Source organism: Amphiura filiformis, chromosome 17, assembly GCF_039555335.1.
Source record: "Amphiura filiformis chromosome 17, Afil_fr2py, whole genome shotgun sequence".
Lineage (NCBI taxonomy): Eukaryota > Metazoa > Echinodermata > Ophiuroidea > Amphilepidida > Amphiuridae > Amphiura > Amphiura filiformis.
Genome location: NC_092644.1, coordinates 58469764 through 58489261, shown reverse-complemented (window position 1 = coordinate 58489261; position 19498 = coordinate 58469764). Strand labels below are relative to the sequence as shown.

The 19498-nt window shown below is 35.9% G+C and overlaps 1 protein-coding gene across 1 annotated transcript; it reads right to left on the bottom strand.

Moving 5' to 3' along the window:
* Positions 1–564: 564 nt before the first annotated feature.
* On the bottom strand, positions 565–1737 carry LOC140137326 (zinc finger protein 862-like). Its single transcript, XM_072158968.1, has one exon. The coding sequence runs from the start codon at positions 1735–1737 to the stop codon at positions 565–567; it is 1173 nt and encodes a 390-aa protein (XP_072015069.1).
* Positions 1738–19498: the final 17761 nt, after the last annotated feature.

The following is a 19498-nucleotide window of genomic DNA, read 5'->3' as shown; positions in this document are numbered from 1 at the left end:
GATTATTTTGCATTTCAGCTCAGAAATATCTGCATATTCAACAGGAGAAGTGGGTTCGGATTGCTTACGTGAAGAGCTTTGAACTTGAAGCAAAATGGTACCCGAACCATGCGTCAGTTTGTTTGTCGCCGTTTCAAAGTTTTTCTCAAATCGCGACTCGGCTTCACCGTTGACAGTTTTCAAAGCAACCAGTTTCATAGTGCACTCGCTTAGTTCGCTTTTAACATCAGTAACAAGCCATTTGTCGGATTGCATTTGCCTGGATAAATATGACAGAACTGCCATAAAATCCATCATGAAGTAGAGGAACTTCACACATTTAAGGTCTTTGAGTTTCTTCAATAGTCCAGCTGCTAAGGAAGCGCTCTTGTCCTTATCATCGGCTGCTACATTCTCAAGATGTTCAACAGTGACGCGATAATATTTTTCTACAGCGCATATGGCTCTATGCCTACTTGCTAGCCATCTCACTGTTTTGACACCGCTGTAATAAGGTGTATCTTCATCTAAAACCTCAGCAAGTGTGTCAAGCCCTCTTCTTCTTTTGGACTCAAATGATAAAAGTTATACACGCCCAAGAGTTGACTCCAAGTCTTCAACATACTGCATTCCCGAATCACGCATAACATCAAGAATTGCTAATTCAAGATTATGTGCAACACAATGTACTGTAACTAAATGTTCACCAACTCGGTCCTTCAGTTTCTTTGCTACTCCATTGTGCTTTCCCATATTGACGGCCGCCCCGTCAAAGTTGCAAGCCACCACCTTTTCTTTTTGTGTATCTACATTAACGCCTACGGTTTCCAAAGCTTTGTCAATACCTTTCAGGACACCGTCTGAATCACCTTTCTCCAATGCGACACAATCAACCATTGTTGTCTTTGGTGTATTGTCTTTGTCAGCATATCGCACGTACACATTTTCTTGTTCAATAACCCCTCTGTCTGTTGTGCCGTCAGCTAAAATGCAAATAAATTGTGCATCATTTATCTCATCTTTAATATCCTGTCTTGATTCATCTGCTACAGCATCAATAAATTTACGGCAAGCTTTGTCATTTCTCCAATTATCTCCAATTTTTAATCCATTTTTTTCTTGTAACGTGCACAACTTTGGAAACTTTTTCATGGCCAAATCTTCCTTGGCTGTAAAGTGGGCGGTATTCATTAAGATACGGATGCGGTTGCTTTCTTCCGTTGACATGTGTTGTAGGTGAATATCCATTGGCTGCTTCCCAGGGTTATCGACCGCCGCTTTTTTCCCAGCCACTCGCTTGTGATTTGCACTACTATCATGAGTTACCAAGCCACTTTTGCGGTAATCGGACGGTTTTTCGGCACCAGGTCCCGTACCTTTGAACAAGGGACTGCTATGATCGGCTAACTTGGGGAATTCACGACACCAAGCACAATGCATAATACGTTTCTCATCATCGTTTTTCAGCCATGGGTAATCCTTAGTCCAGGAGGGAAGAAATGAGCGTACGCGTTTCTCCTCATACGACGACGTTGTTGAAGTCTGAGATTTAGAAGTCTTTTGCTTTTTGCTTTTTCCCTTTGCTGTAACTGATGTCCCGACTGATGTTCCCTGTGAACTCTTGTCCGCAGAAGTTTGCGCAGACGAGACTGATGCACTAGCCTGGGTAGATGATTCCCCAGTGGCTTCCTTCTCTTTGGCTTCATCTACTTCACTAGATTTCCGCTTCAGTTTCACTAAATATTTATCCATACTCATCATGATACTTGAAAATATCAATAGCCCGAAGCTTAAAAACTTTTACCCAAGCAAAACGACAGCACTGTACTACACACGTGTTAGAATGGCGATCGCCTCTAGCACGCTAATGACGCTATCATGTATCAATTACATATGCAAATGAGGACCACGAAAACATTGTACAAGACGCAACATGTCTTAAGAATCAAGGCCAATGACCCAAAAGATCACACGTGCAAGTGTGACTCAGTTGACATTGACATAAAGATTTTCAAACTTTAAGATTTTCGCGATTATCTTGCATCTTTATTTTATTTATATTTGTTATAGGCCTAAAAATGTTGAAAATAAATATTGAAAAAAGTGATTCATTTTATTATTTTGTTGTTTCATGTAAAGCTTATTTCTAACTTTTTCGTATTTCATGATTTGTAATATTTTTCGCCCCACAAAAGGTACTGAAAAAATTCAAAAAACAACCCAACAGGCAACAACAACCCAATAATGATGATATAAAAATTTAGGAATTATGAATATTATTTACAATTCACTAAAATTTCTGGAATGAAATGAAAATGGGAAAGAGTGTGCATGAATGATTCCTTCTACATGTATGAAAATAAAATCAACACGAAATATGCAACCTTAAAATTTAGCAGTGAAAATGTAAACACAAGCCACGTGACCGTGGATGAACTGACCTAGACCGGTTTTCACAGGTTCTGAAACTTCTGTTGTGTTGATCGCATGCGCAGTACTAATAATCTAATGACTTCCGGGATGCATTCGATTGAGCCATTGTTTACATTTTACGAAACAGGTGACTGAATAATCAAGGAATAATGCTTAAAGACGAGCGATGGGTGATATATTGTGAAATGTAATAAACTTCGAACACATGTTATATGATTATTTACGGCCCAAATTAGGAGAAAAAGGTCGGGAAATGTTGATGATAAAGTGGTGATTTGCCAATAATAATGTGAGTACTTTCATGTTTTGCCATGCCCGTGGTTGGCCTACTCATGATTTAAGCTTGCCCGATCGGGCAGAGCTTCTGTAAATAACAGTTGCCCGAACAAAAAAGTGGTTGCCCCGGGCAATCGGGCAAGCCATTTGTCGCAGCCTGGCAATATAAAAACATTTTTTGAGTTTGTTTGAACAAAAAAAAACAATTGATGATTAATTTCTTAAAACTTTTTAAAACTTGTTACATAAACAAATTGTTTTTGAAATATACTCATTTTGTTATTTTGACAAAACTAGTATGTAAATTAAGGTAAAACTTTTTTTTAAAGAAACACTAAAATAACAAAACCAAACTTTTGGTTTGTTTGAAGAATGGTATTTCTTATTTTCTGTACTGATTCTGTATGGAATATCCCATTCATATTATGTAGGATAGAAGCAACCCTACTATGAAATGACAAGGTTGGTATCTTATGTAAGTTGTTGCAAAATTGATCAAAAATGTTCCAGACCGTAAAAACTCGATAGATAGCATAATGGGCTTACTATCGAGCGCTTTTGAAAACATGAAATTGTACCGTAGTCTGTCGCTTTACCAATTGAGCAAATGGGGTTGAGACACAAATTTGCAGGCTTACTTGTTCGTATATAACTATGTATATCAATGATTTGCTCAAAACCCTTTACACTTTTGTGGATGGGGGACCTCTTTATGTTTGCATGTTTTAAAAGCGCTTGATCAAGTTTTTACGGTAGTGGTTCTTCTCATCACATTGTGTATTTATGAATGCACACAATTTCCTTCCATTTTAACCAAATCATAGTTGACCATTCCTGATGATATTGTGTTGTCCTCACCTCAGTTACTAGGATTAAGTGATTGATATTGACCAATGAAATGGCTTGTTCTATCTTGCATGAAAATAATCAAGACAGCTCATTGGTCAGTGATCAGTGACTGAATGTATTTTAGCTTTATTCTAAATTAGTCTAAGGGAACAAACCAAAAGACCAATAAGACCCTAAAAGCTTAGCTTATTACACTATTCCAGTTGAAACCCATACACCCCTATGGAAGACACAACCTTAATCTTCCACACAGGGAGTGTGAATTGCAAGTGGGATTACCTGAATGGGTGACTCCGTTTGATATCTACACCCCCTGTGTGGGAGATTAAGTTAATGTCTTCCATAGGGGGTGTGTGGATTTCAACTAGAATAGTCCATTTTGATAGAGGATTGAACCCCTCCTTTTTAGCTATAATGAAATCAAGAGTGGAGTAAAGTCTTTATTTTCATAATTTCTCTGAATGTACTAGACTGGCTTCAGGTTTATTTTTATTGTACCAGGTCAAATTTATGAAATTTTACGCGAAATCTGGCAAAGAGGGAATAACATTTCAAGATGACAAAATTAAGTAACTGATCATGCTAGAGGTAGAGGATTAATTGAGTTATCGTCAACACATAGTGCTCCCAGAGCACTATATCTGTTGCTGAGTAGGGTTACGGTTAGGGTTAGTACTCTAAGAGCACTATGTGTTGAAGATTACTCAACTTTACAAGGTAAGGGGGCGATAGAATTCCATTTTAAAGAAACAATTGAGTTGACATTGGAATGAAGAATATTGAAATCAATATAGACAAAAGCAAAACATCCAGTGTGCTGGGGGTTGAATTGTTGTATTCTGTGGGGTACTTTCTTGTTTCTGAAAGGTATTCAGATGAGTCTGGGGCTCACTCATGATCGGTAATGTAACATGATTGAGGACGAAGGGGGAACCAGCATTATTTAATTTTTAATACAATTGTTCAAATAATTACTGCAAGGATGTGGGATAAATGCTGTTGACAGGATGCACCAGGCTAGTGCTTACTCCTTATTCCAGAAATATACAGCATTCATTTTTGAAATTAAAAAAAAAATATTATCCTGTTTTGCCAAATGAAACGTTTGAGAGTCTTTATAATGATTGGTGATAAAATAGAATAGCAAATGCATTTGCTGAAAATTAGAGTGCATAAACTGATATTAGGCCTGATTGTAATAGTATTACGAAAAACACAAGAAATTGCATGTTTTTGGTTCTTATTTCCCGAAATTAGCTAAATTTAAAAATTTAAAATTTTATTGCCACTAAAGGATTAGGATTGAGCTAGCTTTTATTTAGGAAAGCAGGATAATATTTCTTTTTTAATCCCCAAAAAATGAGTACTTTATATTTTGGAATTAGGAGTAGTGACTTTACAGAATCAGTAAGTATTATATTTATTATCGGACTCAGATGCAGCTCATGCAGTGTGATGGGAACAAGGATGGGGCACAACAGAACTCATAACATTCCTGCACTATATTATAGGTCTATAAGATTTGTAATAGAAATCTTAACAATTGTGGTGGCCTTTTTTATGCAATATAAGAGGTGTATTATTGAGGGATGAATGTTTGTTGTTTATTTCAAGTTTGTTGTTTATTTAAAATGATGGCAATCATTTTATTTCCTTTGTACACAGATATACATAGTGGTGAACTAATCACAGTAGCAGCTTCTGAAAAATCAAGATTTGGGCCCTTTTGGTTCTCAATAGGAGGGGGGCTGTTTCCCATTTTGCCCTTTTGGGTTCGGAATCAGAATCCAGGAAAATCCTTGAGGGGTGACCTCATAGGAAGAATAGGATTTATAAATGTATGCCAGGGTGAATAAATATTTCTCGCTCCTGGCCAGTTTTCAGCTTTGGATATGCAAGGGGAGACCACACATTACATTTACAAACATACCTCCAAATATATCAACATGGGTAGAGCTTCCAGGGGAAATATTTGAGGAAATACGGTAGCTTTGTCAGGGGTAGGCATGAAAGTAAGACAGGCCCTCAGGCCAAATCCCCTAACAACCCTCAGCATTTTGTACACAACATGCCTATAAATTTCATCAGCGAGACAGGGAGAGCCGGCAAATATTTTGGCTTATTTTGAGGCCTAGTCAGTGAATAGATGATGCAAATGATAAATGGAAAAAAAATCCATTTTGATGGCTTTGCAAGAAGAGTAATATCCATATTTGGGCTTGTTCAAGGATCTGACGAACCAGCCATGTGATGTGTATGCCTGATACATGCAATGAAGCAATTGTTTCAATCTTTACAAGAATTTGGCCACTTATTGATTAGGCATTTTTCCAGTCTATGTGTACACAGGAAATAACATGATTTTATCTATTATTATTATTATGAAAGACTGGGGATTTATGAGCGAAGTTAATTCATGATTGGATGTGTGTGAAAAGTAAAGATTATTTTTGCATCTAAATATATATAAAAATACATTGTAATATAATTGTATGTATAGATTTTTGATTGTGAAATTTAGCTGAAATGTAGACAGATAATGTATTGAAGTTCAAGATTATGATGTATGCAGTTTGCAGGTGTTGATACTATAGAGAAAATGGTTTTAACAGAAACAAAAATATATTATGAGTGCTTTATATTATTAAAAGAAAACCTGATATGCATTCAAAGGGAACAATGCATTAGATCCTTTGATTAATTTGCCTTTATTTACAAGTAAATTACAGACAATTATGTGCTAGAAAGACAAGAATCATAAGTGTAAACAAATTTGGAGCAAAAAATATAGAATAAATGCATGTAACATAAAACACAGCTCAAGCACACCCCAGTTTAATGTATACGTATACACAAGCAAGTGCACCTCTAGAGATAAAATGTATACATGCATGAAAAATAGAAAGCTCTCTTTCAACAAAGAAATATGTTGTAGATTCAGAGTGTTTCTGTTATGCCATTGTATATGCCAGGTGTGGGCAGACTGTCCAATGTTATTCCAGTTGAATCTATACACCCCATGGAAGACGTAACCTTGATCTACCACACAGAGGGGTGTGTGTATTTCAAACGGAGTCATCCATTTGGATAACCCCATTTGAAATTCACACTCCCTGTATGGAAGATTAAATAAGAGCATGTCTTCAATAGGGGTATGTATTTCAACTGGAATAGCCCATTGCTCACATTAGACATTGCCAAAGGCCTTTTCTTACAAAAATAATGTCAATACTATAAAATACAAAAAGTTTGTAGTAACAGTGTATGTGGCCCATCAAACTGTCGTCAACATGGTCCTTGGGTTCCTAGAAGATTGACCACCTCTGGTATACACCATGGGAGAAACCATTGCATTACTTTCTCTTTAATAGGTATTTTATTTTAATGATAGTGTAAGTTTGTTTTCAGGATGTTGCCAGAACAGAAACACATTATTCGGAGACAAAATAGTGAATACTTTCAGACATCCAGTTGTTAGAATCACAAGGTTTTGAATTAAATCAAATACTGGAACTTACATTTTTGCAACTTGCTACGTTGTGTCTGAAACCATCAGACTTCATCAGGCAACTGACCTGATCATTCAATCATTCATTTCATATAAATAATATAGCCGATCTGTCTTGGCATAAGCTTACCTCCGATCCCTAGCCGTCTCAAAGTGTCACATGACCAGTTCCAGTATTTGATTTAATTCAAAACCTTGACATTATTCGGAGCTTAGGAAGTACCTGGCAAGTACTGGAGATCATATAGCTATACATACTGCAGTCTGTCCATTTTTGATGTGAGAGCATGGGATAATCAGCTTTGTATGAAGAACTTGCCTGTTTTTTAAGCATGGAGGTTCAAGACAATCATTTTTGGAGGACAATATCGTATTAGTGAACTATTGCATGACATACCCCTATCATATGCTTCAAGCGCATGTTGTGCAATTTGTATGAAAAACAAATAATACAAGCCTAAAAGTAGATGAAAACTGAGATGAAAACTGAGGTAGCAACCTAATTGATGACTAGTCATCGTCATATACACGGTATACAGGTATGGCATGCAATAGATAAGTAATAAGACTTGTCCATGATGAAATATGTGTTATGAATTATAAAATGTCCACCTGAAACAAATGTGAACTTGACTGTGAAATCAGATCAGTTTCATTTATGTACTGTTATATCGTTTATTTTATTATTTATTATTGACAGTTTTTGAATTGTTAGTTTTTTGTAATAATTGGTTCATATAAGATCATGTATATTGCATTATATTGCTATTTCATCATCATGACAATCTCTCTACAGACTTGGCAAACTAGGATTACTGGGTTACTTCTTCATGTACTTATACACACAATTTAGGATTAGGATTAGCTTAGGATTTGTTACACAAATTGTGACATGAAGAATCAATCTAAAGTTGATTAAGAATGTGTTATATATTCCATTGTGTACATGCTGAGTAATGAATCCCTTTGTAACTTGTTCTGCCTCCACATCTTTTATTGATGTGTTCATGTAGTACAAAGTGGCGTTATATGCTGGCAAAGAGATGTAGTTAATCGGATTAACTACCATGGCAATAGGTACAAACAATTTTGAATATACCGCGCTGCACTACAAGCAGGTTTCACTCGTCACCTGTCGTCAATCATATAATACATTGAATACAATACCGCTCCTTTCAAAGAGACTAATCTTACAGGTGCAAGTGATTAGCATTTCTTTGACATCTATGGTTCAATGCAGAGATACCACATGAACGTAGTAGTGCAGCGCGACATAATCAAAAATTGTTTGTACCTATTGCTATGGTAGTTAATCCGATTATTACGTAACTTCGCCAGCGTATATGCTGGCAAAGTGATGTAGTTAATCGGATTAACTACCATGGCAATAGATGAATACAATTTTGAATAGATCGCCCTGCACTGCATCGTTCACGCTGTACCTATGCATTGAACCATAGATGTCAAAGAAAGGCTGATTACTTGCACCTGTAAGATTAGTATCTTTGAATAGAGCGGTATTATATTCAGTCTTATGTTTGCTGACAACATACACAGGTGATTAGTGCAATCTGCTTGTGGTGCAGGTCGGTACATTCAAAAATTGTATTAATTTATTGCTATGGTAGTTAATCCGATTATGAAGTCACTTCGCCAGCATGTAACAATCCCACCAAGAACCAAGATTAATTTGTCCTCACCAACATTCCAACACTATTTTATACATATGGTATAATTGGTATCCATGTTATCCATAGATTAATGAGTTACAGATCCAGCACAAATCCTTGAAGTGTGCCCACTCTTCGTCTGTTACAGCATAATTTTTTTACGCAGTGAGTCATGGATATCTTTGGCATAACCGCAATAGCACGCAATGCTGTGTTCGTTTTGTTTGACACGGGCGGTGGAACAATGAGCCTTGGTGAATATGCAACTTCATTCTTTTAATGATTTCTAATGTTATAATTAGTCTGGAGTAAAAGTGATATATAAATATTTTAATCCAAGACCCCTTAACTTCCTGTAAGCATGATGATTATATGTACACCCACACTATGTGGTGTTTTTAGAGAATATTTGTGACATTTATGATAGAGCCAAATTCAAATTAAAAACATCTGCAAAGTTAAGTAAAATCTACTTATTGATTTTTTAATGTTTTATTTTAATTAATAACTTTGCAGACATGCAGGCTCTGATTAGCACATTAAAGCAGCAGCTGTGTGATTCAATCAGGCAATCTGCACACCCTTTAGTGTTTATGCAGTGCACAAACTATACCAGAAAGAAATTATGAAACAATTCTGGTAGATGGTGTAATGATGACTCTTATCTGTTTTTTATCTGCGGAGTGTAAATCATGAGGTTTTATAGTAAATATAAAGAGATCAGATTGTGTCAAATTCTTTCTGTAGCCTATTGTGAAGATCCATTCACTCAATGCATGTGGAAATCTTTGCACAAATTAAAAATGTATGAATATATCATATCGAATCAGTCCATGAGTTGCATTCCTGATATTGGTAATTCAGAACAGAGTGTATTGTGGGTAATATTCTCAATCTCTGTGTGATGATTTTATTTGCCATTTACAAATTTTTCATTATTGGTCATTCTGATCACGCTTGCTCAGCTTCACTCAACACTCTGCTACCCAGCAAACCCAAAAATGTTTTTAAAACATAAATACAGTTTCGTTTTGGTCAAAATGATTTAATAACATTTTAATGTCAGGTTATATAAAAGTTATGAAAACATTTTTAAGAGTTTTATTTGAAACTACGCTACAACAAGATTTTTAAAATGATGCCAGAATTTTTATTTGCAAACATGTTATTATCACTTAATAACATTATGTTAGAATGTTTTGCATGAAGTTTTCAAAAATGTTTCTAAATGTTACTAAAATGTTTTATACCCTTTATAACCCAACATTTAAACATTTTCTATAAACATTTTGTGGTTTTTTTTCGCCCACCTCGATATTACCCAAAATGCACTCTGTTATGAATGATCGATATCGCTTATTATGCCATGCATAAAGAAAGTGCCGAAGTTTGTTATTGTTGATTGACAGACTTAATGACAGTGTGTGAAAGCAGGATAATAATGAAGGAACTGTAGGAATACATTTTGTGTATTGCAAAAAGTGTATTCCTTTTGTATTCCACCATCTTCATTTATCTTCCGTATAAATCATTTGCAACCTATAGCGTTCAGGCACAAAACATGACATATGCCATGTGATGCCTTGTGTATTTTAGTATTATTATTCTTAATCATGTGTTGTTTTACATTTTACTGCAGACATTTTCATAAAGCTGTAAAGGAGTATTGTGATTCTAGTATCCTGTCTTCATGCCATTTTTCAGCAGATATCTACCAAAAAGCCTATTCCCAAAATATCAGTTGATTCCGATTTTGTGTTTGCGAGTTATGCATTTTTTGAGAAAAGTGGGGGATGAGGTTGTGGATCACGAAATGCCCCTTTAAGTGAACAAGCTTGTTATACTATATTTACCATAAGTAGCCATAAACTAGTGCTCCTCCCTATTTAGCGATGAGAAAGATGTCTCATAAGTTTTAGTAGAAAATATAAAAGGCATCTTTTGGATTATATATGTGAACTCTACATATAGAATGGAAGACATGACCTTCTTCTGCATAGGGAATGTCAATTTCAAATGGGGGTAACCTGAATAAATGACTCCATTTGAAATCTACACCCCCTGTGTGGGAGATTAAGATCTTGCCTTCCATAGGGGGTATAGATTTCAACTGGAATAGCCCAATATAATGCATGTTATAACAAAGGATGTTGTATATGTGTAAGCAGAGTAAGTGTTTATGATGTACTGGGTTCAATTCCTGGCGGTGAAAACTTGCTGAGGTATTAGTGTGAAAAAAGTCTGCATTTATTTGGCATCATCTGCAGCTTAAATTCAGGCTTCAGGCTTCCACTGTCCCCATGGTACATTTAAAATTGGGTTAATGTACTCATCCTTTGGAGGGAACGTCAAGCCATTGATACCATGTTCAGAGCCATATCTGTACATGTAGTTTGCTGTCCAAATCCGTCCCAGTGCTATTTTGATACTCGCATACCATATAAGTTAGGTCACTCACTGTAAGGTTGCCATCCTGGAGGTTATCTCAAAAACAGGACCCCAAATACACAGCAGTGCTGTGATCTTAATGAATTGGCACTATACGAGGGGGTATCCAAAAGTTTTTGACATCACCCAGAAGAAAAAGAGCTATATTGATGAAATTTTGTCAGTGTAATCACTGGTCCTTATGTACATTCTGGTCCAAAAATGGTCTCCTAAGTATGTTTACTTTCTTTACAGGTGGCGCTAGATGGGCAGTAGGCGCATAACCTGAAAGATGGTGAAAATTGAGGCATAGCGTGATTAAGTTTCTGCATTTGGAGGGTTAGGCCTACAATGCTCAGAAAATCTATGATGAAATGAAAGCTATCTACGGTGATGATTGCCCATCATATGGCACTGTTGCTTTTTGAAAAGAAAGTGGAGGATCTTATCATGAAAAGGTTATGCGCCTACTCCCCATCTAGTGCCAGCTGTGAAGAAAGTAAACATACTTATGAGACCATTTTTGGACCATAATGTACATAAGGACCAGTGATTACACTGACAAAATTTCATCAATATAGCTCTTTTCCTTCTGGGTGATGTCAAAAACTGTTGGATACCCCCTCGTACAAAAGCGTTATATGTACGGCAAAAAAGTATCCTTACACTTGGAAAAATAATCACAATTTCAAAACTGAACAATATCGGGGTAAATGTGTTTTTGTAATAAATGCACCATCTAATCCTGCACATTATGACACCACATTGAATGCAATGTGACCTCAAGAAGGAAAGTTACAAGCAATTGAATAGACAAAGGACCATTTTTAAAAGTGACAAACTGGCCTATACAAGGTGCAAAAAGATTCCAATACGCACATAAGGGACTACACGGTTTCTTCAATGAAGCTTTATTTAAAGCAGTTTTTATCTCAGTTTTTACTTCTGTACTTTTCATACCTTCCATTTAATTTGTCAGCTCTTTTGTTTCAGTTTTCTTTTGTTCCTTTTGTTTTAAATTAAAGGCACACACAAATTAGCCATTTACCACTCTCAAACCAGATGTCTAGTCTGTGGAGTTGAATAGGCCAGTTTGTCACTTTTAAAACTGGACCTTTGTCTAATCAAATGCTTGTAACTTTGCTTCTTGAAGTCACATTGGATTCAATGGGGTGTCATAATGTGTCGGATTAGACAGTGCATCTATTTTTTTTTAAATTACCCCAATATGGTTCAGTTTTGAAATTGTGATTATTTTTCCAAGTGTAAGGATACTTTCCTGGAGCAGTATATGAAGCTAAGAAAATGTACCCAAGTTTCAACATTTTAACTAGAGTTGTTTATATTTTCTAATTGGAAAAAATGCAGATTGCAGCTATTTTAAATCTGTGTGCACATCAAGTTTCTTGCAGTCACAGGTAATATAATTTATGTCCAATTTTAAGCCTTTATTGCATAATTGAAAATGTTTTATGAATAGATATCAATTTAATTGTATTGAGAAATTAACAAACAAAAATGCGTAGAAATGCAATTTCATTTCATGAATAATGTATCGGCCTTACATGTTGAATTGATTCCTTGAGTATTATGCAAGACTCCCAATTGTTTGCATTTTTGAAACATTTCTAGAACCACTTGACTTTGTCGGTGTATTGATTTTATGCTGTTGTAATTTTAAGATGGTAATGTAATATGTTTACATTGTATTTCTGTTTAAGAAAGCCTAATACAGTTAATTAGTGCTTACGATATTAGCCAGCTTCGATTTATAGCCCTAACCCCATGCCCTCCAGATCAGCTGGTCTAAAATATGACGAAATATCAACTGGCATTCACCATTGAGAACGGCAACAGATCTGTCGGATTGCCAAAACTGTATCGAAAACAAGTCAGTTTCTCTTAAAACTTTTAAATAAGTGTCATCTGTTTAACAAGTTTTGTACTGTAAACTGACCAATACTTTCTCCATAAGTCTCTGGAAGGTGGCTGGAGCGGATACGAAGCCAAAGGGCATCTTCAAAAATTGGAAGTGTCCTTCAGAACAAGAAAATGCTGTCTTGATTTTGTCCTCAGGATCCACGGCAGCATTTGAGAGATAGTGATTTCAAGAAGAATTTCTTCAAGAAGGCCAGGAAGATGTCACCTAAACCTGTGGGGAAACCCAAGGTTAAGGTAGCCAGTGTTATTTGCAAGGTACCGGTATCCGAGGAATCGCCAGCTGAGATTGATCTGCATCCGGGTCCGGGTCAGTTGGATAAAGAGCTGAAACCTGTTTCACCTTTGGCCTTGGAATAAACAGATGCCACTTATTTAAAAGTTAAACCCATAATGAAATTTCATGCCAGGGTATTCCTGTCAAGCAAGGATATTTATATACTTCCAATCAATAAATAATGACTTATTTTGCCAACTCTCTATCACCCTCCAAGCACATCATATTTTGTATCATTTATGTATTAATTGCATGTTCTCTTTGTTAAGGGTGAACATAATCTATGAAGCATGTTTCTTATGCTCTATTCCAGTACTTCTCCCACCCAACCCCTATCCTAGGAAATGATAGTGCTTTTCATTGTTAGACTAGTGATTACATTTCAGTACATTCCCAGATCCCTGTAGGCATTACATGCCCCCACTATCCCGTTCTTTATTACCATCCAATTCCCTCGAGTTGCAGGGTCGGGAAATTAGTAAATTACTTTACAAAAATGCTTCACGCCCCCACCCTAGTGTATCTCCCCCCCCCCATCAATCCCAGCTTACAATCCCACCAGAGCCCACTTTTCCCAGGATAGGGGGGTGGGTAGGCGAAGTACTTGAATAGTGCCTTATTGTACATGTTTTCACCTTCAATTATTGTTTTAACAAGTCTCATCAGTTTCTGTTGTTTTTGTCTATGGAAAGAAATTGATATTTTACTTATTTTTTTGTATCATGAGAAAGATGTTGTATTCTGTAAAAAGAAATGACAAATGTAAAGATATATATATATTGGCAAATGCTATTTTCACTTGTAAATAAGTTCCTATTGATAATGATATATATTTTCTTTAGCACAATCATACTTTATTATAGAGATTTAAAAACTTTTGACTTGTAATAAGATGCATTGTACTGTTTTCATCATATACAATCAATTTGCATTATGCGCTTTCACTAATCACTTTAGCCAACAACAAAAATAGTATGTGCCAGAGCTTGCAAAGATTTCAATATCCAATGCAGAATGTGGTTTCTTCATCTCCCAGCTCAAACTTGGTCAAAATAAGCGTGACATTCACTAATTGAAACAATTCTTCCAACAAATGCTTATAAACATATTTTTACCAATATTTTGCTTTAAAAAAATTTAAATGGCCAATTTCTCTGCGACAAATGCACAGCGCAAAACGTATGCCCGTGGCAGCTCTGAAATATACTACTTTTCGTTGGAACATCATCGCACATGAATTTATGCTCAGCATCAGTTATATATGTGAAGAAATAAAAGATGGTTATCAGTGCAAAATTAAGTAGAATTCTTGTATGATTTTGTCATGTTGCCTTGTAAATGAAAACTGCTATAGGTTACTGTCTTACTAGACTATACTTTAATCTGCATTTCAGCTATACTTTGATTCCCTATTGCATTCTGGGTGACCCTATTGACAGCCTCATACCCTCGCCCCCACCACCACAGACACACTTTACCCCCTCAAAATGCAGGTTTTGGTATTGGGTGAAAACTCTCTTTTTTCCCTCATCATTCCAGTGAACTTAGTCCTGAAATATGTTTCATTTCGGTGGTATGAACAAAAACATGGTAATTTGGGTATACCACCATGGAAGCATGATGGTCATGTACAGTCTATGGGCCACTGTGATACACATTTTTGCTTCTAGAATCCGAACTGATTGAGCATTTAACTTGGAATAATTTATTTATAACATTCAGCCGAAGCCAGGCTAAGCCCAATAGTGCTCAGAGGCTACTAAATTCAAGGGATGCCATCCAGATATGACGGGACAGGGATATGGGAAGAGGTCTGATTTTAGATGCAGGAGGAAAACCGGAGCACCCGGAGAAAAACCTGCAAGGATGAGCATGGGTCAGCAACCAAACTCACATGTGGCACAGCGGGGAATTGAATCCTAGCCACAGTGGTGAGAAGACCACTACACTAACCCATCCTCCCATTAAGAATGTTTGGGTGATGGGACTCAATGTGAAGTGGAAGACATATTACAATCCGACCATTCCAGTTGTGGGTACATGTACCACAATTCATCATGTTTTTGGTTTACATCAAAATGAAACAAATATTGGGATTACAATTCACTGGAGTAATGAGAAAAATATGACCTTTCTTCTGATACTAAAAATCTCAGTTTTGATGAAGAAAATTTAGGGATGAGGTTGTTGATCTGGTCATGCCTCTTGAATAAAAACTGTAAAAGGTCAGATTTTGATATTACACCATTTAGGTGGAAACTAGTAAATGTGTATAGAGGCCCTGCATGAAATTATTGATTGGCTCCAAACAAAGGATTTGAGCCGGTGTCCTTCACCGTAGTTATGGCGGAGTGCAGTCCATTCAATCAAATGTTGTCATCAACCTATTTGATCGTAGTGCAGGGTTATGTGTGTGAGACGAACTGTCACGGTAGATTGCAATCATGCTTTTGTTGAATGCATTTGAGTAGTCCGCCATATTTATGGGATGATACGTCACATGCAAGGCCTCTATACCACTTCGCTACCATCAGGGACACCATTTATGGTCTGTTCTGATGGTTGATTAACAAACATGGGTAGCACTTTTATATTACATTATCAAAGGTCTCACAAGTCCTCTTTGGTACTTCATAAAGTATTGGGAGGGATAATTTATCCTCGGAACAAGTCCTCTTTGGTACTTCATAAAGTATTGGGAGGGATAATTTATCCTCGGAAAAACAGTGGCATGATCGACGGGAATTATAAAAATAAACATTAATTTTCACCAGGTTCGCCGTCGCAAATAATAAAGGAGACTTATAATTCCCGTCGATCATGCCACTGTTTTTGCGTGTTATATTTCCTCACAGGGAGGATGGCAATTTATTTCTCGCATTTACGGCTCTAGCTACTATGGGCTATTTGCGGGAGGAGATAGTGTAAGTGACCGCTTATGGGTTGAATTTCAACCAGCCTAATCATGAAGCTCCTGTGGCCAAGTGGTTAAGGCATAGGTCTCAGTAAACCTGAGGTCCTGGGTTCGATTCCCAGGCGGTATCACTTTTTCTCCTTGTCTCCTTTATTATTTGCGACGGCGAACCTGGTGAAAATTAATGTTTATAATTTATCCTGGTTTACACAATCTTGATATCAATAATAAACAGACACATACTGGTAATATTTGTAGTTTGCTCACTTTTATTTGTTCGAAAGTGCTAAACCCTGCACAAGCTTGTCCAACAATTTGTAATTGTTCCCAAAAGGTTTTATTTGGTTCACATAGTAGCCTTTTTTGCCTTTTACAATAATATTTATATGACCCATCACATCAAAACACTAGTTGTTTTTGAAAATGAAAATTCAGATTTCTCGGCCAAGTTCAAAGTGCAGCCGGGTTAAAGGGGCATTTGTAGATATTCATTTAGAAAGCTTGTTTCCAAAATAGTTGCATAATTGCATGGATTACAGCACCCATAGGCCACTGTATTGTTATTTTTGGCTATCGACACCGAAAAATACAAATTAGCGATGTGTTTGTCAGAAGACCCAATATGCAAGAATGGTTATGCACACTAACAGTATTGTTTCCAAAGGTTTTGATGGTATAAAAATCTCAACTTTATTGATGGGGGATGAGGCTATGGATCAGGAAGTGCCCTTTAAAGAACTGCCTTTTGTGCTTTTAAAAGTCATTTAACATATCAATGTTGGATGCAGAATGTTTTCTTTATGCAGAATTTCTTATTATTTTCTTTATTTTTTCATTATAAACATTCTTTGTTATCTTTAATGGGTTTCAGACACTGCCATGTTTCAATGTGATGGGTCATATACATACATTATCCCTGCTAATTTTAAGTCCTAGCATCTATGAGATATCTCATTACTAGATAAAGAACATTAATGTCTTGACATTTATCACATTTGACTGCAAAATTTATATATTAAAATGAAAAATTAAATAGTAGAAGGTTTCATCATTGATGGTGATTCAATATATACAACCAAATTTACATAAAATATACATATTTATTTTGTACAGGTTTTTATTATTTACAATAATACAAAAGTCATAATTGAAGGTTAAAGAAAATATGAATTGATTAAAAAAATAGAAACATTTAAAATATTACCTATTTTGAAACCAAGTGGTGATAATTACTCAAGAAATACATGATTTTTTATTTAAATATTTGACATTCTAACTACATGATTGATTTACCTAGTAAGTGTATTATTTTGTGATCAATTTTGAATCATTGCTACTCAAATTAGGCTATCTGGATCACTTAAAATGACTACAGTAACCCTCTAATTTCTTTGATGTCTAGTATTTACGGGCGGTATAACTTTACACCACGGATATTAAACTTTGTCACACATGCAAGATAATTGAAAGTCTGTAAGGCAAAAAAAGTGAGAGCAAATTTTGTGGTTCTCAACACAAATGTTGCTGGGGAAAAAAATTTGAAAAATAAATAATAAAAATGAAAATTTTGCAAATGAGCTACCAAATTAGCACATTTTGTGACACAAACCTAATGGAATTCAAAGACGGTTAATTGCCACCCATCCATCAAATCTCATCACTATACATACCTTACCAGTTTCAAGAAATTGCACTTGAAACCTCAGGCGGACGGGCTGATGGAAGGACAACAAGGAAACAGTATGGTGGATCCATAAAAATCTATTGCTTGACTAAAATGTCAAAATCTATCAAATAAAATAATACAATAGAAGATACAGCCAACAATTCCTCTCTTTTAAAGTTGAAAAACATATTGACCTCCATTCGAAGTTTAAATTGAGTTGGTATACGAAGAGGAAAAACTGACTGGCCGACAGACAATGATTATTTTAAGTCTTAAGAATTGAAAAATCACTTACTGCTTTTTTACTTTTTGAATAAATAAAGGCAGGCTTTGTCATCACACACAAGCAATATAAATTGTTAAAACTATAAATTAAAAAGGCGTAGAATCAGAAGATTTCTTACACTTCGCACAATGCATTGCTTCCCTGTATTTATTTGCTATTCAGTGCACATGGGATGATAGTGACAAGTAATGACTAAATTGCAAGATCTGGATTAGCTCTGTTAATTGAGGTATCTTTGTCAGCATCAACCCATATTGCACTGAATAGCAAATCGGTACAGGGAAGAAATGCATTGTGGGAAGTGTAAGATATTTTCTTTGGCATAGAATGTTGAGCATAGAATATTAAAACACTTACAAATTCACCTCCATTGTATGAATGAATACAAATCACCTGTCTGTGTCACAAGCAAAATATTATAAGGCACATTTTTAAGCATCAATATTGCTGTGATTACTTCATAGTGACGACTAGCACACAACTAGAGTCCGTCCTTATCTGCACCCTTTTATACAATTTATATTCACCCTTTTATACAATTTATATTCACTGCAGAGGGCGGCATTATATTTTTACAATTCAAAGCCGTTTCGCCACAGTCACCGCTGGCACTTGGAAAATCACATAAGGTACTTCACATGTTAAATAGGAAAAGTGTGTAGTAAATTGGTATTTAGGATGGCATGACACAAAAGCACATACCAGTGCAATAACATGGATCTTATCATAGTCCCTTAAAATTTATGCTTTATTCTGTATTCAGCATGTTCAGTCACATGATAAAGATTTAGGGGATTAAAGTAAGATCCAGGTTGCTGCCCTGCCATCATTTTTGTCACTTCAACCCATGTAAAAGACAGCAAAGATGAAATTTATGAATACAAAGGCACTTGCTCAATATACATTATACATAATAATTTGTCACAAGACTTTGTTCCTTCTATCTGTAGATGTAGCTGGTATTACAGGCTTCAAGGTTGTACATTGTTATGTGACAATGTTAGTGCAGAAGTCTAGAAGACTGGTTAATATTGATGCTGGGAAAGGGGAGGGGGAATTTACAATTTCTGGGATGAAAAATGTTCCAGTCATTCACAAATTTTGTTTCCCCCAATTTCTCAAGCCTTTCCCCTAAATTGAACTTTGATTTGTCCTTAAAGTCATTTGGAATATTGAATGGATTATAAAATGTACATTTCAATAATATGATACATGTATACCCCTACACCTTCAGATAGAAGTGTATTTTGTCTATACAAACTTTAGGTATTTCTT

What these genes read in the sequence shown, in the direction of transcription:
- LOC140137326 (XM_072158968.1), bottom strand. Translation starts at nt 1,737, where the DNA reads ATGAGTATGGATAAATATTTAGTGAAACTGAAGCGGAAATCTAGTGAA.